Source organism: Hordeum vulgare, chromosome 1H, assembly GCF_904849725.1.
Source record: "Hordeum vulgare subsp. vulgare chromosome 1H, MorexV3_pseudomolecules_assembly, whole genome shotgun sequence".
Taxonomy (NCBI): Eukaryota; Viridiplantae; Streptophyta; class Magnoliopsida; order Poales; family Poaceae; genus Hordeum; species Hordeum vulgare.
In genome coordinates this window covers 475,571,614-475,597,883 of record NC_058518.1, presented here as the reverse complement: position 1 = coordinate 475,597,883, position 26,270 = coordinate 475,571,614, and the positions used below count along the sequence as shown (strand labels likewise).

Sequence of the window (26,270 nt, the reverse complement as noted above, 5' to 3'; positions counted from 1 at the left end):
GAGCGTCGCCGCGCAGTAGGGACGCCGTCTGCCGCCCCCGTCCTCCCCGCGCGCGACGGCCGCTCTGCCTCACTGGGGATCCGCGCCTACCATCCGCCCTGGCTCTAAGGCGGAGGGCCCGCCGCCACCGCGGCCCTTGCTGGCGGCAGCGGCAGTCGAGAAGGGAGAAAAAGTGTCTCACGACTAAGGTTTCGAAGCCCCTCACGTCGCCCGAGGCTAGGCGTCGCGAGGGCTACAAGCGCTAAACAGGAAACATGCATAACGTCATCCCGTACTCTTGCCCCATTTGCCCGTGTAGACAGTCGAGACACCGTTAGCATAAAAAAACATCCAGCATGTATTTGGACGGTCCAGATTATTGTATCAGTCGGATGCATTAGCAATTACAGTTTCTAAAAAAGAGCAATTACAAATGTTTAAGATATACCTCCTACTCTATTACTCCATCCATCCAGAATTACTTGTCACGCGAATTGATAAAAATAAATGTATTTAAAATTAAAATACGTCAAGTACTTTCATATTCATGATAAGTGTTTCCGGTCGAAAGGAGCATTTTTTATCATATGAAATTCAACTCTGTATTCAACAATCACATATGTGGTCGAATGCAAGCCACACATGTTGTGTTGCCTCGCATGTGTTGCTGTCTAATTCTGGAGCGCATGCAGGAGGTGTCCGAGCTGCCGCTTCTCCCGCCACATCCCCAGGATCTCCAACCCACCTAGAGCTCTATATAAGCAACAACTGTTCCTGTGCTTCACCTGTTCTTCTCCTGGTCATTTCTATCCGCTATCCAAATCAATTCTTACCGAAATTTGGTAAATGCCCAAAGACCACTCCTTCTCTGCATTCGTCAATTTACATGTTGGTTTGGTGTGAAGAAAAAGAGGGGGTTTCTTGTTGCCCAGAAATCGCAGTATCACGAGTACCTTTGCTTTTCTTCTCCATTGGTTGTTCATCTCGATTGGAATTCACGATGATTTCCTTGGCTGGGTAGGGGGCTGATTGCAGGACAATGGCGGACGACAAGAAGGATAATCCGAAGCTGAACCAGCGGATCGTATCGTCTCTCTCAAAGCGAACTGTCGCCGCGCATTCTTGGCATGATCTGGAGATAGGTAAATACATACACATATCCTGATGTCTTGCCTTCCATCAAAACTTTTTTTTTTTACCCTGATGGACCGTGGTACGAAACTGTTTGCCCCGATGGGGATGAAAAGTATATCAATGAAGGCTCATATATAATCTGATGTATAATTTCTCCAAATTCTAGGACCTGAAGCCCCACAAATCTTCAATGTTGTAAGCATCTTGGCATACTCTATTGACCTGACACTGTAAATTAGAGTAAACAGTTCAGATGCATCATAGTCTTTTGCATGAATTTAGGTTGTTGAGATCACAAAGGGGAGCAAAGTCAAGTATGAACTTGACAAGAAGACTGGGATGATAAAGGTACACACACATTCTCCACTTTCAGCTTTTGGCGATGTATGAAAACATTGACAAGAAAGCTCAAAAAACAGAAATTTCCTCTTCACATTGGAGAACATGAAAATTAAGCTATTTCTCTAGGTTGACAGGATTCTGTACTCGTCCGTAGTCTACCCACACAACTACGGTTTCGTACCACGGACGCTGTGTGAAGATGGGGATCCAATTGACGTCTTGGTCCTGATGCAGGTTAGTTTTGCACTACTGATGTCAAGTTTATGCAATTGACACGGCGATGCACATTGTGTCCGAGAATGTCTTGCGACAACTGACTAACCTATACCTTATTAATAGGAACCTGTCATACCTGGTTGCTTTCTTCGAGCTAAGGCTATTGGGCTTATGCCCATGATTGATCAGGCAAGATATTTTCTCTAAGAGTTTCATATATGAATATATCAATGTCACATTATGTCTGCTTGATACTGTGATTACTTTTTGGAACAAAAAGGGTGAGAAAGATGATAAGATCATTGCTGTTTGCGTTGATGATCCCGAGTACCGTCATTTCAACGACCTTAAGGAGCTCTCCCCCCACCGCCTTGCTGAAATCCGTCGCTTCTTCGAAGATTGTACACTCCATTTCCTCCCATATATCAGATTTACCTCAACCATAGCGACACAAATGGGATCCTTAAGTGCTTAAGCTTATTTGATGTTATGCATTTGCAGACAAGAAGAATGAGAACAAGGAGGTTGCTGTGAATGACTTCCTGCCACCAAACACTGCACAAGAGGCCATTAAGCACTCAATGTGAGTTGTTTCTGGAATAGAGTTAAAGGGTTATCTAGCAGGATTAGTAATGCAAATGCATTTCACAGGCAAGCATGCATCCACATTATAGTGAGATGCAAACTGACATCCTTATATGCCTTATTAGGAGAAAGTTAGAACTGTAAAATAATTTTGTACAGAGAGAGTATGATATATTATCATTAACCATTGTGCCGCTGTTTCAACTTTCAGGGACCTATATGCTGAATACATCCTGCAGAGTCTGAGGAACTAATCGTAGTTGCAAACTTGCGAGGCTACAGAAACCGCCCTCATGGTCTCGTAACACGACAATAATCGACTACATGGCTTTCATTTAAGGAGCTATTTTTTCTATGTACTTAAAAGAAAGGAACATGTTATCCTTATGCATATTTTTGTGCAGAACATTGTAACCAAGGACTAATGTCATGCTTCGGCATAGTGTTTCGTTATATCCGAATCAACGCTTGAAACATTTAGTCCTGCCATCTTTGGCCTGAATTTCAAAACACTTATTTGGAAACGATTACGCATCTTACAGCAAAGTTGTTATCACCTTTGTGTTGTGTGTGTAGTATGATTTTTGAATCCCATGGTGTGTGGTCCGGAGCGTGGACTTCATTCATACTCCCTCTGTAAACTAATATAAAAGCATTTAAATCAATAAAATAGTAATCTAAATGCTCTTATATTAGTTTACAGAGGAGTACTATGTAAAAATGAAGGACTTCACTAGGGAACGGCGCCGCATATTAGTCTTTCCATACGGTGGCTTCTTTCCATCCATTTTTGCATGCATGCAACATGACATCATTACGTATTCTTTTGATTTTGCATTTTAAAAAAGATTTTATCTTCCAAACCGTTATCTGAATTAATGATTCGTTTTCACCATTGACTTTATCGCGACGAGATCTTCAAAACTAGATCACATGTCAATATGGCCTCAGGTTCCATCTTGATCAACCCATCTGGACCCACTAAAGGAAGGTTTTTGGAAGGCACTATTGATGGCCCAATGTGCTTCTTCAACTGACTCACATGAAATGTATGGTGTAACTTGCAATATTCAGGCAGTAGTAACTTGTAAGCATGAAGACCAATTCTTTGAAGAACTCTGAAGGGTCCATAAAATTTGGAGTGCAACTTCAAGTGCTTGTGGAGACTGACAGACGTGTGTCTGTAAGGTTGCAGTTTCAAATAAACCATATCTCCCACTACAAATTCCCTTTCCTTTCTCTTCTTGTCAGGAAACCATTTCATCCTTGTCTGGGCCTTGATAAGGTTTTGCTTAATCACTTCCAAAGCTAATTCTCTGTTTTGGAGTAAATTGTCAGAATCGACAGAAATAGTATCAGGCAATGCAGACTCCGCTACCATTGGAGGAGGAAAACCATAAAGAGCCTGAAAAGGTGTTATCTACAAGGAAGTGTGGAAGCTAGTGTTGTACCACCCCTCAGCTAAAGCCAACCATCCATGCCACTTCTTTGGCTGCTGAAAGCACATACATCTCAGGTAGTTCTCCATGCATTGGTTCACCCTCTCAGTTTGCCCATCAGATTGGGGATGATAACTAGTACTCATGTGCAGCTTAATCTTCAAGGATTTAAACAGTTGATGCCATAAGTTGCTAGTAAATATTTTGTCTCTATCAGTGACAATTACTACTGGCATACCATGCAACTTGAAAACTGTTTCGGAGAAAGCCCTTGCCACATATTCCACTGTGATAGGATGTTTCATGGCAATGAAGTGAGCATACTTTGTAAATCTGTCCACAACTACGACGATCAAATCCTTGCTCTCAGACAGAGGTAGACCTTCCACAAAATCCATACTAACATGAGCTCAAGCAAAGTCAGGGACATGAAGTGGTTCCAGCAGGCCTGGATAAGGGCAGTGTTCAGCTTTATTTATTTGACAGACTGGGCAAGCCTTGACAAATGCAATAACATCCTGTTTCAATCCTGGCCAATGAAACACCAACTTTACCCTTTGATAAGTAGCTCTTTCTCTAGAATGACCCCCTAACTCAGAGCTATGGAAGGTTTTCAATAGGTCTTGTCTTAGAGCAGTTGCATTCCCCACTACCACCTTGTTCTTGAACCCGAGGATACCATCCCTATAAGAGTAGGAAGTAGTGTTATCCTTGTTCACAGTGCACTGAGCAATCAACTCTTTAATCTTTCCATCTTGGCTATAACTTTTAACCACTTCTACTACCCAGGTGCGGGTAGTACTGCTAGCAATAAGCATGGAAGCTAGATGCTTCACTATGGACAGTGCATCTGCTGCTTTGTTCTCCTTGCCCTTCTTGTATTCAATAGTGAAATTGTATCACAACAACTTGACTAGCAACTTGTGTTGAATTCCCTCAGTGAGTTTCTGTTCTTGTATGTATTTCAGGCTCTCTTGATCTGTTCTGATAATTAGAGTAGTGGCTAGGAAATAATGCTTCCATTTTTTTTACAGCTTCAATGATTGCCATAGCTTCTTTAACATAGGTGGAGAAGGCAACAACTCTAGGCCCAGTTGTTTTACTGAAATAAGAAATGGGGTCTTCCTTCTTGCATCAATACAGCTCCCAAACCATATCCACATGGATGAGCCTCTAATATAAATGGTTCGGAGAAATAAGGTAAGGCAAGGACTGGAGAGTGAGTGAGCATGTCCTTTACTTCAGGAAAGGCCTTGTCCTGATCTTTGTCCCAATGGAAAGCATCTTTTTTAAGCAATCAAACAGGGGTCTGCATATCAAGCCATAACCCTGAATGAATCGTTTGTAATAGCCACTCAGACCCAAGAAACTCCTCAATTCAGTAATGTTGGTAGGAGCTGGCCAGTCCTGGATTGCCTTGATCTTAGATGGGTCAGTAGCCACTCCCTCTTGGTTAATAATGTGGCCCAAATACTCAACTTCAGTTTGACCAAAAGAACACTTTTCCAATCTGGCATATACCTTGTCCTCTTGCAGTATATCAAACACTTGAATCAAGTGTTGCTTATGTTCTTCCAGAGAGGTGTTGAAAACCAGGATATCATCAAAGAATGTCACCACAAATTTTAGCATGCCAAAGAGAAAATTCATTAGGGCTTGAAAGCTAGGAGGGCCAGTGGTAAGACCAAAAGACATGACTAGATACTCAAACAAGCCCGTATGAGTAACAAAAGTTGTTTTGTAGATATCTTCTTCTACCATTCTGATCTGGTGGTAACCATTTCTGAGATCAATTTTGGAGAAAAACTTAGCTCCTTTCAGCTGGTCCAATAAATCTTCTATGATTGGGATTGGGTACTTGTTCTTGATGGTAATAGAGTTCAGCTTCCTGTAATCAGTGCACAATCTCCAAGATCCATCTTTCTTTTTGACTAGCAAAACAGGAGATGAAAAAGGGCTGGTACTGGGCCTAATCACTCCATACTTTAACAACTCTTTGATGATCTTCTCCAATATTTCCTTTTGGTGATGGGGCATTGTCTAGGGTCTCTGATTCACTACTTTTGCTCCCTCCTCTAATGGAATTCTGTGATCACATGGCCTGTTGGGAGGTAACTCAGTTGGTTCCTGGAAAAGTTGTTCATACTTTTGTAGCAGAGATTATAATTCTGCAGGTAGTTCCTTAGTTGTGCCCCTCATCTCAACAACACAGGCAGTAAACAATACAAACCCACACACTGCTTGTTCCATCAGTTTATCAGTACAGTCTTTAGCTTCCTCAGGCTGTGCCTTTGGCACTGTTTCATCAATAAATGTGACTAACTGGCCATTCAAGGCAGACACTTTCATTTCCATTTTAATGAAATCCATGTGTATTGGGTTGTACTTCTTTAACCAATCAACGCCCAATATCATTTCATAACCTTTCAATTGCATAATTCTGAAACTGTCAGTAAACTGCTGACCTTGTATTTCATAGGGGCAATCTTGGACCATGAACTCACTCCATAGGATCTCTCCACTAGCTATAGCCACTCTAACCTTAGGGGTAGACTTGGGTTTTACTTGTAATTTGGCTGCCATTTCTGGTGAAACAAAAGTGGAAGTACTGCCACTATCTACTAATGATTTTGCAGAAGTGTTGCCCACCTTAACTATCAGAATAGAAGTATTTTTGATTGCTCCAATTCCCATAGCTGCATGCATAGACACTTGAAGAATTGCATCAGTTGGAAGTTGGTCCAGGTTCTCCAAGTTAGGATCAACAAAATCAGTAACATAGATGGTCTCAGGTACTTCCTCTTCTTGTGCTTGTAGAGCTTGAATTTGTGCTCTTTGACTCATCATACACACTTGTATGTGCCCTGAGACCCAAGGCTCCCTACACTTGTAGCAAACCTGATTCTGTTTTGCTTATTGTATCACTAATTTTCTGTTCTGGACTGCAGGAATCCCTTCTACCTTTGGTTGTTAAAAAGTTACTTGCCTCTTTGGTTGTGGCACATAAGCTTTAGTCTGCACCACATGCATTGGTGGTTGGGTTTTCTCCATTCTTCTAGCATAGCATATAGCAGTTTGCATATCCTTAGGCTTGAAGCATTCCACGTGGCTCTTGATGTAAGTGTTAAGGCCACACACAAAGCTAGTCACATAGTAGTTATCAGGAATACCAGGGTTTTCCCTTCTCATGATAATCATTGACTGCTCAAACTGTTCTACATAAGCTGCCAAGGTAGAAGTTTAATGAATTGCATGGAAGGAACTCACTATATCACAGGATGAGTGAATAGCAAATCTTTCACATAAGTAAGAGCAAAATTTATGCCAATGCACATTGCTAGGTGCATATCTAGTTCCTCTCCACCATTGAACAGCAGGCCCTTTTAAATATGATATTGCTAGCCCGGTTCTATGCTCAATTGGTGTTCTGGCAGCAACAAAATACTGGTACAAATTCTGAATCCAGGCCTCAGGATCCTGTCCTTCGAATTCATAAATGTTTTGTTCTGCAGGTTTCACTGTGAGAACATGCCTTCTATTGTCTGAAGGAGAATACTGCCTTTGCTTTTGCCCATCTGACTATTCTTCCATTGTGCCCACATCAACTCGAGGTAACTGTAGTTGTTGTTGTTGCCTTGCTTCTTGGTTTCCCTCATGCTTGTTGTTGCTGAAGTTAGGATGCCTGTATGGGACCTTATTAGTACCATCCAAATTCAGCTCCTTTCCTGTGTGATCCCTCAACACTGCAGATCCTACTACCACCGGTGCTTCTTTTTCCTGCCCATGCACTGATGGTGGTGTGTAGTTGTTCAACTGCTTCGACCGACCTGCAGGTACAACAGGTGAGTGCACCTCATTAATTTTCACATGGGCACTACCCTACTCAGAACGCTCAATCTGTCCCTCCTCAGAGTCAGGGTCCATCAACAACTTCCTGAAGTTCTCTTGGATCTTGTCACCATCCCGCGTAATTCATGATTTTTTTTCGATCTTCATCCATGTTGTTTTGAGTGTCTTAATATCCAACTCCAATGACGCCAGGTGCAGATCTGCTGTCACTATCAAAGCTGCTTGCCCTGTCATGGTGATGGCCAGAAACAGGGGTGGGGTGGTGGGATTTGACTCGAGTACCTTGGATCTTCGACCTACCACCGCCAACACCGCCGCCAACGTCCGCCTCCGAGATGCACGATCTCATCACAGTAGCTGGGGTTTTACAATAGGGAAGTTTTCCGTGCCAACCAGAGCTGCGTTAAAATTGCAACCAAACAACGCCACTCCGGCCGCCGCCCGCGTACATCGCCGCCCGATCTGGATCTCACTGCTCGCTCCTCCTCTACGTGCCACCACCAGCCGCGGATCGACTAGCCTCTGATACCAATTGTCAGGATCTAACTAGCCGACTGAAGAAGAACTGCTATTTTGAGCTAAATTCAGAGATCGAAATCAGCTAATAGGGGAATTGTATTGCTCTCAAATTGGGGAAAGTAGATAGAGCACACCACCGGCGGCTTAGGGTTTTACCCACACATGTATTACATGCCCAAATGGACTGGAAAGTGATGCTTATATAAGCCAACACGCATCAAGTAGCTAAAGCAATTAAACAACCGGTAGTGCTCTGTCGGAAAGCCAACATCGTCGCGGGATGGGCCGTTGGATGCAGGATCGCCGAACGAAGACTCCCTCTTCACCGGATCGGTATCTTCTTTCCTTAGCCGTTGGATGGATGATCGACCCTCAAGGGTACTTCCGGCATGCTGGAACAGGGGACACTCACGTTCCTAACAGTACCGCGCGCTCGCCGACATCACCGTGGAGGACTTCGACGCCATGTCCGCAGTGAACGTGCGCGGGATGTTCCTGGTGTGCCACAAGGTGGCCAACCACATGTCGGCCGACAGTGGCGGCCGCGTCATGACCTTGTCGTCATCCATCATGGGCAGGCTCCTGCCGGGCTACACGGCGACCAACGGTCAAGTGGATGTTGGTTCAACTCTGAACCATAGCATAGTCGTACCGGTTTCCCCAGTTCTTTTGATTCCGCGGGAAATAAGGCGCAGCAGCCACGACTTGTGCACGCCTCGCATGACTAGCTCTAGTAGTGCCCGCGATGAGTATGTACACCTTGCAGATCTGGGATGGTGATACTGCAACAAAATACCTTCCAACGGCGCCAGAAACAAGCGTGTTGACGGGAGACTATTCTTGTCTTGATACTCCACAGCAACGGCACCAGGAATCCTTTTGCTACGGCTACACCTTTAGGGACTTCCTTGGCAAATATGCAAAGGATCCCCCCGTGGCCTTGGAGCCTTGCATTGGTGTTCCCTCGAAGCGGAAAGGTTGATGTAGCACAGCGGCGGTAAGTATTTCCCTCAGTTTTGAGAACCAAGGTATCGATCCAGTGAAGGATTGTCACAAGTACCCGCAGAAACACAAAGAGCTTGCACCCAACGCTATGAAGGGGTTTTCAATCCCTTATAGATTGTTTGCCAAGTGAGAACTGAAAGCAAAAAGAAACAAAGCAAAGTAAAAGCGAAAGTGGAAACGATAGTTGTGAATAGACCCGGGGGCCGTAGTGTTCACTAGTGGCTTCTCTCATGAAAGCAAGTAGACGGTGCGTGAACGAATAACTGCCGAGCAATTGATAGAACCACGCAAAGTCGTGACGTTATCTAAGGCAATGATTATATCTATAGGCATCACGTCCAAAACAAGTAGACCGATAATTTCTGCATCTACTACTATTACTCCACACGTCGACCGCTATCCAGCATGCATCTAGTGTATTAAGTTCATGAGAATAGAGCAACGCCTTAAGCAAGATGACATGATGTAGATGGACAATTTCATATCTACGATAAAAGTCCATCTTGTTACCCTTCATGGCAACAACACGATGTGTGCCTTGCTGCCCCTTCTGTCACAGGGAAAGGTCACCACACGGTATGAACCCAAAACCAAGCACTTCTCCCATTGCAAGAATCATAGATCTAGTTGGCCAAACAAAACCCAAGATTCGGAGAGACTTACAAGGATATCAAATCATGCATATAAGAGATCAACAAAGACTCAAATATAATTCATAGATAATCTGATCACAAATCCACAATTCATTGGATCTCGACAAACACACCGCCAAAGAGGATTACATCGGATAGATCTCCATGAAGATCATGGAGAACTTTGTATTGAAGATCCAAGAGAGAGAAGAAGCCATCTAGCTACTAACTACGGACCCATAGGTCTGAAGTGAACTACTCACGAGTCATTGAAGGGCGATGATGTTGATGTAGAAGCCCTCCAACTCCAAAGTCCCCTCCGGCAGGGCACCGGGAAGGGTCTCCAGATGAGATCTCGCGGAAACGGAAGCTTGCGGCGGCGGAAAAGTGTTTTCGTGGATTCCCCTATTTTTTCTGGATTTTAGGGAATATATAGGCGAAGGAGCTAGGTCAGGGGGGCGCCAGGAAGGCCACAAGCCTGGTAGCCCCCCCCCCTTGCTGGCGGCTACAGGGCTTGTGGGCCCCCTGTGGCTCTCCACCTTGGCCCTCAAGTCCCCTGATCTTCTTCCATTCTGGAAAAATTTATTTCGGGGATTTTATTCCGTTTGGACGCCGTTCCAAAATCAGATCTGAAAAGAGTCAAAAACACAGAAAAAACAGGAAGTGGCACTTGGCACTGAATTAATAAGTTAGTCCCAAAAAAGATATAAAAGGTACATAAAACATCCAAAGTTGACAGGATAACGACATGAAACCATCAAAAATTATAGATACGTTTGAGACGTATCAGATGGCACATTTAGAACAAGCGGGGCGGGGTGTGTGAACCCGATGCTTTTGTTAGGGATTCACGAGAATAAGAGGCAAAGAAAAACGAAAGTGGAAAGTTGTGTGTTGTGCAAAACATTTTCTGAGTTCTCCCATTTCATCGAGAGCGAGAGAGAGCATGCACGATCCAACCGAATCGCATGAGAATTGGCATCAGAGCCGCCATCGACGAGGGACCATGGTGGGCAGCAGAGAGGTAGCCTACAACGACATGCCGGCCATGGCTACCCCACTACGTCAGGAGGAACCGGGGCGAGATGGTCGTCCACGAGCGCGTGATCCATGAGGGCGCCGCCACGTCAGGAGGAACCGTTTGGACTCCGTTCCAAAATCAGATCTGAAAAGAGTCAAAAACACAGGAAAAACAAGAACTAGCACTTGGCACTGAATTAATAAGTTAGTCCCAAAAAAGATATAAAAGGTACATAAAACATACAAAGTTGACAAGATAACGACATGAAACCATCAAAAATTATAGATACGTTTGAGACGTATCAAGCATCCCCAAGCTTAACTCCTGCTCGTCCTCGAGTAGGGAAGTGATAAAGAATGAATTTTTGATGCTTTCATGCTACCTAGCATATATGTCCTTTCTAACTCCTCTTATGTGACATGAATGTTCAGATCCATTTGATTCAAAACAATAGTTTCTATTGACGTGGAAACAATAATACTTCAAGCAAACTAGCAAGGTAATCATGAACTTTCAAAATAACAAGGCCAAAAGAAAGTTATCCCTACAAAATCATATAGTCTGGCTATGCTCTATCATCCTTGCACAACGAATTTAAATCATGCACAACCCCGGTATTGGCCAAGTAATTGTTTTCACACTTTTACTTTCTCAAACCTTTTCAACTCTCACGCAATACATGAGCGTGAGCCATGGTTTTAGCACTATAAGTGGAATGGAGTGTGGTGGAGGTTGCAAGGCAAACAAGGAGAAGATGGTCACATTAACTAGGCATATCAATGAGCGGTGGAGATGCTCATCAATAGATATCAATGTGAATGAGTAGGGATTGCCATACAAATGATGCACTAGAGCTAGGAGTAGGTGAAAGCTCTCAAAGAAAACTAGTGGGTGTGCATCCAACTTGCTTGCTCACGAAGACCTAAGGCAAATTTGAGGAAGCCTATCATTGGAATATACAAGCCAAGTTATATAATGAAAAATTTCCCACTAGCTATATTGTGATAGCCTGGATTATTAGGGATGATAGACTACTCATATCAGTAAGGGATTCCTTCTTTTCCGGGAGCCCATTCGAACAGAACTCCCAAGTTAAGCATGCTCGGCTTGGAGTAGTTCTAGGATGGGTGACCGACCGGGAAATTAATCCCGGGTGCGCATGAGTGAGGACTCGCTTAACTTGGAGTAGTTCTAGGATGGGTGACCGACCGGGAAATTAATCCCGGGTGCGCATGAGTGAGGACAAAGTGCGCAGAAAAGACTAGTATTGATATGTGGGGCCAGGCTAGATCCCGCCAGGAGTAACGACCACCAGCGGGTGTCACGGCATGGCACATGTACTGGACTGGTTCCTCTAAGTGGTGGTGTATGTGATAGCCTGGCTTATTAGGGATGATAGACTACTCATATCAATAAGGGATTCCTTCTTTTCCCGGAGCCCATTCGAACAGAACTCCCAAGTTAAGCGTGCTCGGCTTGGAGTAGTCCTAGGATGGGTGAACGACCGGGAAGTTAATCCTTCTTTTCTGGGAGCCCATTCGAACAGAACTCCCAAGTTAAGCGTGCTCGGCTTGGAGTAGTTCTAGGATGGGTGACCGACCCGGAAGTTAATCCTGGGTGCGCATGAGTGAGGACAAAGTGCGCAGAAAAGACTAGTATTGATAGGTGGGGCCAGTCTAGATCCCGCCAGGAGTAACGACCACCGGCGAGTGTGTCCGGGGCGTTACATATATGGTGGTGACAAAACGAGAGACTCTCAATCATGAAGATCATGGTGCTTAATAAGCACAAGTGTGGAAGGATAGTAGCATTGTCCCTTCTCTCTTTTTCTCTCATTTTTTTGGTGGGCTCTTTGGCCTTTTTTTTTCTTTTTTTTGGTGGGCATCTTTGTCCTCTTTTTGTATATGGGCTTCGCTGGCCTCTTTTATTTCCTCACATGGGACAATGCTCCATCAATGATGATCATCACACTTACAACTCAAAACTTAGAACAATGATGACTCTATATGGAATGCCTTCGGTAGTGTACCGTGACAATGATCTAGCATGGCATAGACATTAATGGAAACATCATGCTAGCTATCTTACGATCATGCAATGTCAATGTAGACATGGTGGCACATGTCATGGTGGTATTTGCATGGCAATATATCTCGGAATGACTTTGAAAAAGCCATAGTAGGTAGGTATGGTGGCTGTTTTGAGGGAGGCTATTGGTGGGTTTTGTGCACCGGCGAAAGTTGCACGGCACTAAAGAAGATAGTGATGGTGGAAGGTGAAAGTGCATCTAAACCATGGACTCAACATTAGTCATGAAGAACTCATATACTTGTTGCAAAACTTTTAGTAGTAATCAAAACAAAGCATTCAACGCATACTCCTAGGGGAAGGGTTGGTAGGTATAAACCATCGAGCGATCCCGGCCGCCACACAAAGGATGACAATCAATAGACTAATCATGCTCAGACTTCATCACATAGCGGTTCACCATACATGCATGCTACGGGAATCACTAACTTCAACACAAGTATTTCTAGATCCACAACACCTTACTAGCATAACTTCAATATTACCACAACCACAACTCAAAACTAATTGAGATGAATCAAACTTCTCTAACTATTCAATGCACATGAAGGTGGAAGTTTTCATATCTGTCGTGGGTATAAGTCTGACAGTAGATGTGTAGGGTACGAAAGGATGGGCAGAGCCTTAGCTACGGCGAGGTTGTATGAGTTCAGGCCCCTCTACGGTGGAGGTAAAAGCCCTACGTCTCAGTGCTCTTGGGAGCTTGATGTCGAGTGGAATATGGATTACAGTGTATTGCTAACCCCTGCACCAGTGGGGAAGGGCGACTTATATAGAGTGTGTTGCCCTTCACAACGATTCGGTGCACAGGGGTGGAGTAGTGGCGATTAAATGTCTACGGTACAGGTAACGTATGCCTTAAATGCTAATAAAGGTACATGAAAACGTATGACCGTTGCCCTCCAGGGGGGTTACGATGTACAGAGTGGAATCCAGTCGGTAAGTTTGATACGCTCCGAATGCTCATCTCCGACTGGATGATGGAGGAATCGTCACCGACTGGATGATGGGAAGTCCTTAATTCAGTCGGAACTGACTAAGGGCCTTGTCCCTTATGAAGGGTAGTCCTTGGGCAGGACCTATAGGGCAGGCCTATGACCCTATCCTAGGACTATAACCCCATCATTAGTCCCCGAATGGATCGGGGTTGGAATGACGAAGCGATGCTTGGAGTACGGATCCGACTGGTATGGATGCGACTTTGGCGTTGATTGCCTTGATCCATTTTATCCTCTTGGCCAATGATCCGAGTGGATATATCTGTGAAACGAATCGTCAGAGACCTAGTGCTTCCATGGAATCTTTCGACGTGACCGGTCAACTGACAGCGGCGGATTTTCTGGGTTCCTCAAATTTCGGTTGCCGCGCGCTCAGCGGGGATGACGACATTGTCATCGAGTAGTATCTGCCGCCTCGATTTCCGCGCCTTCATCTCCTCCACTAATATCGCAGCAACCGGTCGGGGGATAAGATTTCGGGGCCACCTGCTAGTGACCCAGTCGGAACCTTATTTAAACCTCTCCAGCGAGGGTTTCTCATTGCACTCGCCTGATAACTCGCACTCGCCCCGCTTCTCCCGTGGATTCCTGCGCACCCCAAGCTCCTTCCTTCTTCTCCTCCTCCGCGGATCTGCAGCCTCCACCATGACGAAGGGGCAGACGAGCAAGCTCGAGGCGCTGAAGAAGAAGAAGACGGCGGCTCCCGCTCAACGGCGACAACGGGCACTGCCGGCGGGTTGGATCCAGGGGGATTTCCTCCCCTCCACGGTGACGAAGAGCGACATGCTGGAGCTGGTGGAGCAAGGCCTGATCGAGAACAAGACGTGGAGGCTGCCGGCGGAGGGCGAGACGGAGCCGGCACCCCAGGAGGGGGAGCGCGTCTTGCTGCTCAGTCACGTGTACCGTGGCTTCTCTCTGCCTCCTCATCCCTTCTTCAGAGGTATAATGAACCACTTCGGGGCGCAGCTCCACCATTTTCCTCCCAACGCAATAGCTCATCTCTCTGCCTTCGTCGTGCTTTGCGAGTGTTTTATCGGTTGTCCTCCTCATTGGGGGCTCTTTAAGCACATCTTCTCCGCTAGATCCCAAACCATCAAAAGACTTAGCCAGTCGGACGGCAAAACTCATCTCCTCCAGCTCTGCGGAGGCTTAGGCTTCCAGAAGAAAAGCAAAAGTAGCTATCCCGCTCTTCACTTGTCTGAATCCGTTAGGAACTGGCAGTCGACTTGGTTCTACTGCCAGGACGTCGCTTGTCCGAATGCTGCAACTGGACTGCCACCTTTTAGCCTAGACCGACCGGCTCCGCCTAGGCAGCTTGCACTCACGAAGATGGAAAAGATCCAGATTCAGCCTCTGGTCGACGCGCTGGTAGATGTCGTCCGCAAGGGAGTCACCGGCATAGATTTGCTGGAGATTTTTCTGGGTCGGCGTATCCAGCCTTTGCAAGCTCGACACCACGCCATGTGGCACTACACGGGCCCTGAGGACTCCACTCGGACTCACCCCGAGTGCGTGACCGGGGAGGTTGTGACGGCGTGGGTCCGCAGCATCACAGGCGCCTGCGATAACCCCAGAGGAGCCCGGCGAGTGAAGCCCTTCCGCGCGGACAACCCTCCTCCGAATGAGGTGAGTGTAACTTGTCGAGTGCTCACAATTGTCTTAGATTTATCGCTTTTTCTTGTATCACTGTCTGACGTCTGATGTTATCGACTGTATCTCGTGCAGGCGTGGACCAACTGGTTTTCTCCCGTCTCGAACGGGAATCCGGCTGAGGAAGAGGAAGGCAGCCAGGAGGGCAGCGTGGAGAGCGTCGAGTATGTCTCCGACAATGGGGAGACGGAGGAGGAGTCCAAAGAGGAAGAGGGGGAAGATGAGGAACAGAACTCGCCACCCCCACCACCAGAGCCTCGAACTAAGCACCATCACGAACCCGTGACCCCGTCGGCTCCTCCAGCGGCCCCGAGTGCCCCGCCAGCTCCTCATGTGGTTCCGAGTGCCTTGCCAGCTACTCCCGTGGTTCCGAGTGCTCGGAGCACAAAGAGGACCAGGGAGTATGCTGCTGAGCCCGCGGGCCAGCCTTCTAAGGTGGCCAAACCGAGTGGATCTAAGCCTTGGAAGGCTTTGCCGCGGATGAGGATCGCCGTTCCCGTTGCCTCAGCGTGAGTGTATTGTTCTCCTATCTTCTTCTAGTATCTGATTGAACTCATGCTTATTGGTCGAGTGAATTTTACTCGACAGAGCTGCCACCTCCGCCACTTCTCTGCCACGCCAGGAAGACGATCCCATGGATATGGACAACGTTGCCACATCCCAGCAAGGTATGTCGTGGCGACTCCGAGAGCTTACATTATTGTTTCACGAATTCTGTCTTTGATCTTGCCCTTTTTCCTGTGGTCTCACGTCGTTCGGTCGGGCTTCCTTCAGAGGTGATTCATGTGGAGGAGGACGACCAGAAGAGGTCCGAGCAAGCTGCGGTGCCTATCCTTGAGGCTGTTCCCTCTGCTACTACTCCCGCCATGGACGCGCCGCCAACCGAGACGATGTCGTCGACTGAAACGGCGCTCATCGCTGCTGAACCGACTGGAGCAGGACTTGGGATGCCCAAGGAGTCTCTTGTGGTTCCAGGTCCGTCGACCGTCCAGTACGACGCCGAACGCCTCCCGAAAGATCAGGTGGGAGCTGCCAAGGGGGCCATGGTGCAGGCGGAGTTGATGGCGGGTGATGCCAAGAGTGCGTACGACTCCATCGCGTCTGTGTACAAGCGAAGCTTGGAACTCCGGGACGATATCCGAGTAAGTGGGCTAGTAAGTATTTACTTTCCTCTTGTAACCCAGTGGGTGTTTAAGCAATATACTCGGATGCAGTATGATTATTTTGCAGTGGGTTCACTCTTAGTGAACCCAGTGGGTGTAGTCCCCGAGACTTCTGTCGAGTGCTTGCACCGGCAGTTGTCTTTATATACATTTTCTTTAACTTGATCAAATCAAAACTAATCTGTTCGAATGTTATCGGTGGGGGCACTCCGAGTGCACCTACTGGAAGTAGTCCCCGAGAGTAATTTTACTCAGGTCGGGTAGTAGTAGCCTCATAGGCTTGTTTTTGTTATTTAGCTCAATAGGGCGGACCTGTTTGAGCTTCATGGCAGTGGGGTCACTCTTAGTGAACCCACTGGGTGTAGTCCCCGAGGCCGCTGTCGACTGCTTGCGTCGGCGGGGGTCTGAAGAACTTCGAGCTTTTATTGTTTTCCTTGTTGAATTTGTCTGATCTTCTCTTCGCGCTGATTTGCAGAAGACTTGCGAAATGGGATCAGCATACAACGCTCTGAAGGATGAAAAGATTCAGCTTGCTGCAGAACTGGAGGCAGCTATTCATGACTTGGCTGGTGTGAAGGGCGCTCTGGCTGAACGAGAGAAGTCCTTGGAGGAGTCCCGTGAGGCAAACAAGGCATTGGTGGCCGAAATGGAGAAAATGGGGAAACAAAGAACCGAGCTGATGGGACAGATGAAGGTGATGAACAGGCGGTGCATATCACAGGAGAAGTATGTCAGTGACTGGGCAAGGAAGATGATTGCGCTTCTCGGTGGTAAGTTCTGTTTTTCCGAATGCTTCTTGACTTTGTATTTCATGATGCGCTTACTGTCTGCTTGTCTTGTCTTTGCAGATTTTTGTATGGACGCTGAGGCTGAAGCAGCTGACATTGAGCGATCGGTTGTTCCGAACGTTCCACTCGGCGACGACGCCAATCGAGACATGCTCCGAGCGCACATTCACCTTGGCAAAGTGGGACCTTTTATCGGTCGCCTGAGAGAGGTCATTGGCCGAATCAACAAGGAGCTGTGGCCTGAAGACGAGTCCCGGCAGGAGATGGAAGGGTTAATGACTCGGCTGGAGGACGTCCCGAACCGAGTGCAGGCATGGAAGAAGTCTGCTGCTCGCTGTGGTGCGGACGTGGCGCTGTCGCTGGTCCGAGTGCACTGCAAGGAGGTTCGCGAAGAGAAGCTGAAGGCATTGCAAGTTGCCAACACCAAGAAGCTTCGATTCGAAGATTTCATGCAGACCATCCTTGAGAGCGCCACTCGCATCGCAGACGGGATCGACCTCGACACTTTCGTGGAGCCTGCCAGTCCCAGTGCCAGTCCTGACGACGCTTGAAAAAACTTTACCTCGGTATGCCGAGTGGTAGTTGTATCAAACTTTGGCCACTGCTGTTGGCCGTCACATTCGTGGTTCGGTGTGGATAAACTTGATCTACACCGAACCGACTATCTTTAAACCAACTTTGAATTGGAACCGAATATTTTGCTCTTCCTTTGCCAAATAATTGTTGACACGATTTTGGCTCGTGGTTTTTGTTTGGCGTTTCTTGGTGAAGCTAGTGGCAAACATGCGGAGCATGTAGTTGTGAGTTGTCTTGACATCTGCATGAGCCTCAATGAGGGTCTGCTAAGTCTCTGAGTGGATCTCTAGGATACAGTCGAAGGCAATTGTTTACTTAGGCGATTCGTGATCGCAGCTAAGTCTTCGAGCGCGACTATAAGGTCGTACTCGGAGCGAGTTGCTACTCATGTAATTGTCAGTTGTCTTGACATCTACATGAGCTTCGATGAGGGTCTGCTACTCATGTAATTGTCAGTTGTCTTGACATCTACATGAGCCCCAATGAGGGTAGTTGCTAACCTCCAAGTGAGAAAGTTTGTACTTAGGCGATTCTGGATCGCAGCTAAGTCCCCGAGTGCGACGGTTAGTGCACACTCGGAGAAAGTTTGTACTTAGACGACTCTGGATCGCAACTAAGTCCCCGAGTGTGACGTTTAGTGCACACTCGGAGAAAGTTTGTACTTAGGCGATTCTGGATTGCAGCTAAGTCTCCGAGTGCGACGGTTAGTGCACACTCGGAGAAAGTTTGTACTTAGGCGATTCTTGATCGCAGCTAAGTCCCCGAGTGCGATGGTTAGTGCACACTCGGAGAAAGTTTGTACTTAGGCGATTCTGGATCGCAGCTAAGTCCCCGAGTGTGACGGTTAGTGCACACTCGGAGAAAGTTTGTACTTAGGCGATTCTGTATCGCAGCTAAGTCCCCGAGTGCGACGGTTAGTGCACACTCGGAGAAAGTTTTTTTTTGAGACCGGAGTCTGCGAACGCGGAAGAATTTTGCATCTGCAAAAACTCAATCTGCTTTGTATTACTTCAACGATACTTGTTCTTTACATTACTTCAGTCGACGGTCACGTGTAGAAGCGCTTCAGGAGATCTCCGTTCCATGCTCTCGGCTCGTCCGTTTCCCTGTCGAGGTTGTAGAGTCGATATGCTCCGTTGTTGAGCACCTTGGAGATGATGAAGGGTCCTTCCCAGGCGGGAGCCAACTTGTGAGGTCTCTGCTGATCCACTCGGAGCACCAGGTCGCCTACTTGGAATGTACGACTCCTGACGTCTCGCGCGTGAAAGCGCCGCAGATCTTGTTGATAAATGGTTGAGCGAGTTAGTGCCATCTCGCGCTCCTCCTCTAGAAGATCCACTTCGTCTTGCCTTGCTTGCTCTGCTTCAGCTTCGGAGAAGAGTTCAACTCGTGGAGCGTTGTGAAGCAAGTCACTCGGAAGGACTGCCTCTGCTCCGTAAACGAGGAAGAACGGGGATCACCCTGTAGATCTATTTGGGGTTGTGCGGAGACCCCACAGCACCGAAGGCAGCTCGGTGACCCATGCGCCGGCAGCATGTCCCACTTCTCGCAGGAGTCGAGGCTTCAAACCTTGGAGAATAAGTCCATTCGCCCGCTCTGCTTGCCCGTTTGTTTGGGGATGCGCCACAGATGCAAAATCCACTCGGATACCTTGGCCTGTACAGAAACCTTTGAATCTGTCCGAGTCAAAGTTTGTGCCATTGTCAGTGATTATGCTATGCGGTACCCCGAATCTAGAGATGATGTCCCTGGCAAACTTGATGGTTGTAAGGGCGTCAAGCTTCTTGATGGGCTTGGCTTCAATCCACTTTGTGAACTTGTCGACTGCCACCAACAGATGTGTGAATCCCCCTTGGCCTGTCCTGAATGGAACGACTGTATCTAATCCCCACACTGCAAACGGCCAAACAAGAGGGATTGTCTTCAACGTAGATGTTGGCTTGTGGGACTTGTTAGAGTAGAACTGACAACCTTTGCATCGGTCGACCATATCCTTTGCCATTTCATTCGCCTGCAACCAGAAGAAACCGGCTCTGAATGCTTTGGCGACGATTGCCCTTGAGGAGGCGTGATGACCGCAGGTTCCCGAGTGAATTTCTTCCAGGATTAACTGTCCCTCCTCAGGGGAGATGCATCGTTGAAGGACGCCTGAAACGCTTTCCTTGTACAACTGGCCATCAATGACAGTGAACGACTTTGACCTGCGGACGATCTGTCTGGCTTGGACTTCGTCTTCTGGTAATTCTTGCCTCGGGATGTATGCAATGAACGACACAGTCCAATCGGGGATGATAGCAAGAATCTCCATGATCAAATCAACCACAGCAGGGACTTCGACTTCAGTCGGATCTGTCGAGCTCTTTGGTTGTACTGGTTCCTCTGTGAAAGGATCTTCTTTAACTGAGGGAAGGTGAAGGTGCTCGAGGCAGACGTCACTCGGGACTGGTCTCCGAGTGGATCCAAGTTTCGCCAATTCATCAGCTGCTTGGTTTTTCAGTCGCGGAACATGGTGGAGTTCCAGACCTTCAAACTTTTTCTCGAGCTTCCTCACTGCATTGCAGTATGTGGTCATGGTGGGGTTCCTTACGTCCCACTCCTTCATCACTTGATTAACTACCAAATCTGAATCGTCGTAGACCATCAGGCGACGGATGCCGAGTGCGATGGCCATGCGCAATCCACAAAGGAGAGCCTCATACTCTGCCTCATTGTTGGAGGAATCAAAGTGTATCTGCAACACATACTTGAGTTTGTCACCCTTTGGCGATATGATCACAACGCCAGCGCCGGAGCCATTCAACATCTTGGACCCATCGAAGAACATTGTCCAATGAGCCGAGTAGATGTGGGTCGGTTGCCATTGTTCTACCCATTCTGCTATGAAGTCAGCCAGAGCTTGAGACTTTATAGCTTTCTTGGCCTCGAACTTGATGTCGCAGTATAACATCTCCATCGCCCACTTCGCCACTCGGCCCGATGTGTCCCGATTGTGGAGGATTTCCGACAACGGAGCATCAGAAACGACAGACACCGAGTGGTCTTGGAAATAATGAGCCACCTTCTTCGCAGTCATGTAAATCCCATAGATAAGTTTTTGATAGTGGGGATACCTCTGCTTGGAAGGAGTCAAGACTTCAGAGACATAATACACTGGCCGCTGAACCTTGTATGCTTTGCCTTCTTCTTCGCGTTCGACTGTGAGGACAGTGCTAACTACTTGATTTGTAGCCGCGATGTAAAGAAGAAGGGGTTCTTTACTGAGCAGAGCAGTAAGAACCGGCTGGGTGGAAAGTAGGACTTTGAGGTCGTCGAATGCAATTTGGGCTTCGTCTGTCCACTCGAAAGTATCTGATTTCTTCATGAGTCGGTACAGAGGAAGTGCCTTCTCGCCGAGTCGACTGATAAACCTGCTCAAAGCCGCTAGGCAACCTGTGAGCCTTTGAACATCGTGTATTCTGACCGGCCGCTCCATTCGGATGATGGTCCCGATATTTTCGGGGTTTACATTGATCCCTCGTTCGGAAACGAAGAAACCGAGTAACTTTCCGCTGGGAACACCGAATGAACACTTGGCTGGGTTGAGCTTGATATCGTACCTACGAAGGTTGGCGAATGTTTCTGCCAAGTCAGTCAGCAGGTCGGAACCTTTGCGTGACTTGACTACGATATCATCCATATACGCCTCCACATTTCGACCGATCTTGTCAAGGAGGCATTTTTGGATCATGCGCATAAAGGTTGCTCCTGCATTCTTCAAACCAAATGGCATAGTGATGTAGCAGAAGCACCCGAATGGGGTGATGAAGGCTGTTTTTAATTCATCGGGGCCATACAGACGGATCTGATGATAGCCCAAGTAAGCATCAAGGAATGACAAACGCTCGCAACCCGTAGTTGAATCGACAATTTGATCGATGCGGGGGAGCGGGAAATGGTCTTTCGGGCAGACCTTACTGAGATGCTTGAAGTCGATGCACATTCGGAGAGACTTGTCCTTCTTGGGCACCATGACAACATTGGCGAGCCACTCGGAGTGGTGTACCTCGCGAATGAAGTTGGCTGCCAAAAGCTTAGCCACCTCTTCTCCGATTGCCTTCCTCTTGTGCGCGGCGGACCGACGCAGGCGTTCTCGGACAGGCCGAGCAGCAGGATCCACATGCAGTCGATGCTTAGCCAACTCCCTGGGTACACCTGGCATGTCAGCGGGCTTCCATGCGAAAATGTCCCAGTTCTCACGGAGGAATTGGATGAGCTCGGCTTCTTATTTAGGATCGAGGGTGGTGGATATGTTCGTCCGGGCAGCGGCGTCGTCTGTCGGGTGGATGCTGACCTTCTTCGTTTCTCCCGCCGACTGGAATGCGGATTTCGAAGCTGGCTTCTTCGAACGCATCAAGTCAGCGGGGTCGACTATCTTCTTGTACTCGTCAAGCTCGAGGACAGCCATCTGCTGATCGGCGATCCTCGATCCCTGCTGCAGACACTCCTCGGCCCGCTGCCGATTGCCTGTGATAGTGATCACACCTTTTGGGCCTGGCATCTTCAGCTTCAGGTACACGTAACATGGACGGGCCATGAAACGCGCATACGCCGGGCGGCCCAGAATCGCGTGGTACGCACTCTGGAAGTCCACCACCTCGAACGTCAGTTTTTCCTTGTGGAAGTTCTTGTCAGAGCCGAAGACGACGTCCAACGCGATCTGGCCGAGTGACTTGGCCTTTCGTCCAGGGACGACTCCATGGAACTGCATGTTGCTCTCGCTAAGTTTGGACATCGGAATGCCCATCCCCTTGAGAGTGTCAGCATACATGATGTTCAAGCCGCTGCCGCCGTCCATGAGGACTTTGCGCAGTCGGACTCCTTCCACCACCGGGTCGACGACCAGGGCCTGCCTCCCTGGGGTGGGTACGTGTGCTGGATGATCCGACTGGTCAAAGGTGATCGCAGTCTGAGACCATTTGAGGACGTGGGATTGGTCGGGGTGGCCATGTTCACCTCCCTGTTCACCAACTTCAGTTGACTCTTGCTTTCAATGTCAGCAAAAATCATCAGTGTGGCATGGACTTGGGGGAACGGATCCTCCTTGTCATCCTCATCCTGTTCATTGTCCTTTTCACTCGGCTACCCTTCGCCGAACCCCTGGATCAGGAGGCGACATTGCCGAGTGGTATGCTTCGGAAATATGGTGTTGCCCTCTTCATCCATCTTCGTGTGGATTGGACATGGCTGGTCCAGGATGTGGTTTCCGAACTGCTTCTTCTTGGGGGTGAACTGAGCCTTCCCCTTGCCCTTGAACTTGGCATTGGTAACGGCTGCGGCCTCTGCCTGCGGAGTGGACGGAGCTTTCTGCTTCTGCTTCCGAGTGCTGTTCCCATCTCCATCGGCGACTGCTTTATGCTTGCCGCTACGAATGCGGTCTTCTTATTCGCCATTTGCATAGCGTGCCGTTATCTCCATCATCTTGCTCATGGAGATGTCGCCTGTTCGAGCGAACTTCAGGTACAAATCTCTGTACCGCACGCCTGCCTTGAAGGCGCAGACTGCTTGATGCTCTGTGACGTTCTCCACCGTGTGGTAGAGGGTTGTCCAATGCTGGATGAAATTGCGCAGGGGCTCATTCTGCTTCTGGACACAGCGCTGGAGCTCCGCGAGACCAGCAGGGCGTTTGCACGTCCCCTCGAAGGTCCTGATGAAGATTCGGGCCAGATCTGCCCAACAATAGATGCTTGAAGGAGCCAACTGGTTCAGCCACGCTCGTGCCGAGCCATCGAGCATCACGGGGAGATGTTTCATGGCGACCTGGTCGTCCCCACCGCCGATCTGGACTGCCACTCGGTAGTCGTCCAGCCACATTTCTGGTTTGGATTCTCCTGTAAACTTGCTGATTCCCGTCGCCAATCGGAAGTTGGGAGGGATGTCAGCCGAACAGATGGCTCGACTGAAACATTTGGGGCCAGAGACAATGGTCCTGCTTCCACTCGGACGGTCTATATCATGACCATCGCGGTGGGCCCGGCCTCTGTCGACCCTCCTCTGGGCGATATATCCTCTTGCGTCGGGCCTTGGATCATAAGTGTCACCGACCGAACGCCGATCATCATGATGTCGGGGCCCATAGGGCCCACCCCACGGAGGGGTGCGTGAACGGCGACGATCTTCGGGATTCATGGAACGGCTACCTCCCCTGTGTCGCTGATGAGAACCGGGGCTGTGAACTGACCGATGCGTGTTCGCGCGAACAGAACTATTGTGGATCCTGTTGTGCGACTGGGAGACCGCCAAATTTTGCTACTGCGCCGTGTGCAGCAGGGCACGGATCTGCTCGATCCCTCTACCAACCTCTGAATCAGTCGGCTGGAGGGAATCGGCTATCTTGGCAGCGGCAGCCAGGTTGAGGATGGGTGTGCGGAACACCTCCACGTTGCTGACGGCGAGCGCCGGATGTTTCGCCGACCTCATGCTTGTTCCGGCCGGTTTGGCGGGGACTTTCATGGGAGTTGGCCATGTGCACTTCGGCTGCAGGCCCGCGACCCAAGTACTCGGAAGGAAACTCAGTCGGAACTGAGTCCGAGCGCTCGGACGGCGGCGCAACTACAACCGACTCAAGGACCGCCACTTGTGAAGACGCGCTCTGGCACGCCTGGGCGTGTTGCACCCAACGCTGGAGCCACGGATGGCGAGACCGCTTGTTGCGGCGCGTGACGGGGGCGAAGGTCGACACCGGAGCCGACTGCTGGAGAAGAAGGATGCCGCGGGCGCCAGCACGGAAGTGCGTAGCCCCGCGACTGGGGAGCGCCTCGACGTCGAGAGGAGCATCCCAAAGCCATGCCGAATCATCGACGATGAAGGAGAGAGCGCCGAAGAGGATCTCATGACCCATGCACAAATCTCCACCGGACGACATGATGAAAAGATGTAGTCGCAAACTCGCCGAAAGTCGCTTAGACGCCTGCCCCACGGTGGGTGCCAACTGTCGTGGGTATAAGTCTGACAGTAGATGTGTAGGGTACGAAAGGATGGGCAGAGCCTTAGCTACGGCGAGGTTGTATGAGTTCAGGCCCCTCTAGGGTGGAGGTAAAAGCCCTACGTCTCAGTGCTCTTGGGAGCTTGATGTCGAGTGGAATATGGATTACAGTGTATTACTAACCCCTACACCAGTGGGGAAGGGCGACTTATATAGAGTGTGCTGCCCTTCACAACGGTTCGGTGCACATGGGTGGAGTAGTGGCAATTAAATGTCTACGTTACAGGTAACGTATGCCTTAAATGCTAATAAAGGTACATGAAAACGTATGACCGTTGCCCTCCAGGGGGTTACGATGTACAGAGTGGAATCCAGTCGGTAAGTTTGATACGCTCTGAATGCTCATCTCCGACTGGATGATGGAGGAATCGTCACCGACTGGATGATGGGAAGTCCTTAATTCAGTCGGAACTGACTAAGGGCCTTGTCCCTTATGAAGGGTAGTCCTTGGGTAGGACCTATAGGGCAGGCCTATGACCCTACCCTAGGACTATAACCCCATCAATATCCCTTTGGATAAATACCACTTTTTGAGACTACTTTCATAGCATAGATCAACTACCAAGCCACGCGCTTCCGTGCTCTAAAAGATATAAGTGAAGCACATAGAGCAAAATCAACTAGCTCAAAAGATATAAGTGAAGCACATGTGACCTGAATTGTCTACCAAAGGATATAAGTGAAGCTCGACAAAATCACGGTGATTGCATGTCTCTCTCTCTAGGTGTGCAGCAAGGATGATTGTGACACAACAAAAATAAAAGACTCCTATGATACAATACGCTCCAAGCAAAAACACATAACATGTGGTGAATAAAAATATAGCCCCAAGTAACGTTACCGATGGATTGAAGACGAAAGAGGGGATGCCTTCCCGGGGCATCCCCAAGCTTAGGCTTTTACGACATCCTTGAATCATCTTGGGGTGCCTTGGGCATCCCAAAGATTGAGCTCTTGCCACTCTTTATCTTTTTTTCCATAAGAACTTCACCCAAAACTTGAAAACTTCACAACACGAAACTTAAACAGAGACTCGTGATAACATTAGTATAAGAAAGCAAACCACCACTTCCTTAGGTAATGTAGAAAACTTAAATTCTAATTATGTTGATGTTGGGTTACTGTATTTTCAATCTTCCATGGCTAATACCCCCCGATACTATCCATAGTTTCATCAAAATAAGCAACCAACTCAACAAAAGCAGAATATGTTAACAACATACCAGTCTGTAGCAATCTGTATACTTCGTATACTTATGGTACTT

The 26,270-nt window shown here is 48.2% G+C and overlaps 2 protein-coding genes across 2 annotated transcripts in view; both read left to right on the top strand.

The window, feature by feature from the left end:
• The first annotated feature begins 729 nt into the window (after positions 1–729).
• On the top strand, positions 730–2,744 carry LOC123415916 (soluble inorganic pyrophosphatase 1). Its single transcript, XM_045106767.1, has 9 exons — positions 730–821; positions 1,001–1,121; positions 1,280–1,308; positions 1,396–1,461; positions 1,582–1,689; positions 1,795–1,860; positions 1,952–2,072; positions 2,173–2,254; positions 2,468–2,744. The coding sequence occupies exons 2-9, from the start codon at positions 1,019–1,021 to the stop codon at positions 2,508–2,510; spliced, it is 618 nt and encodes a 205-aa protein (XP_044962702.1). The 5' UTR covers positions 730–821; positions 1,001–1,018; the 3' UTR covers positions 2,511–2,744.
• A 5,032-nt stretch (positions 2,745–7,776) lies between these two features.
• The window catches only part of LOC123401160 (NADPH-dependent aldehyde reductase 2, chloroplastic-like), a 55,967-nt gene continuing 37,473 nt past the window's right edge, over positions 7,777–26,270 (top strand). The window contains exons 1-2 of the mRNA XM_045094894.1: positions 7,777–7,989; positions 8,487–8,681. Coding sequence (XP_044950829.1) covers positions 7,777–7,989; positions 8,487–8,681 — 408 coding nt within the window. The remainder of the gene's footprint in view (positions 7,990–8,486; positions 8,682–26,270) is intronic.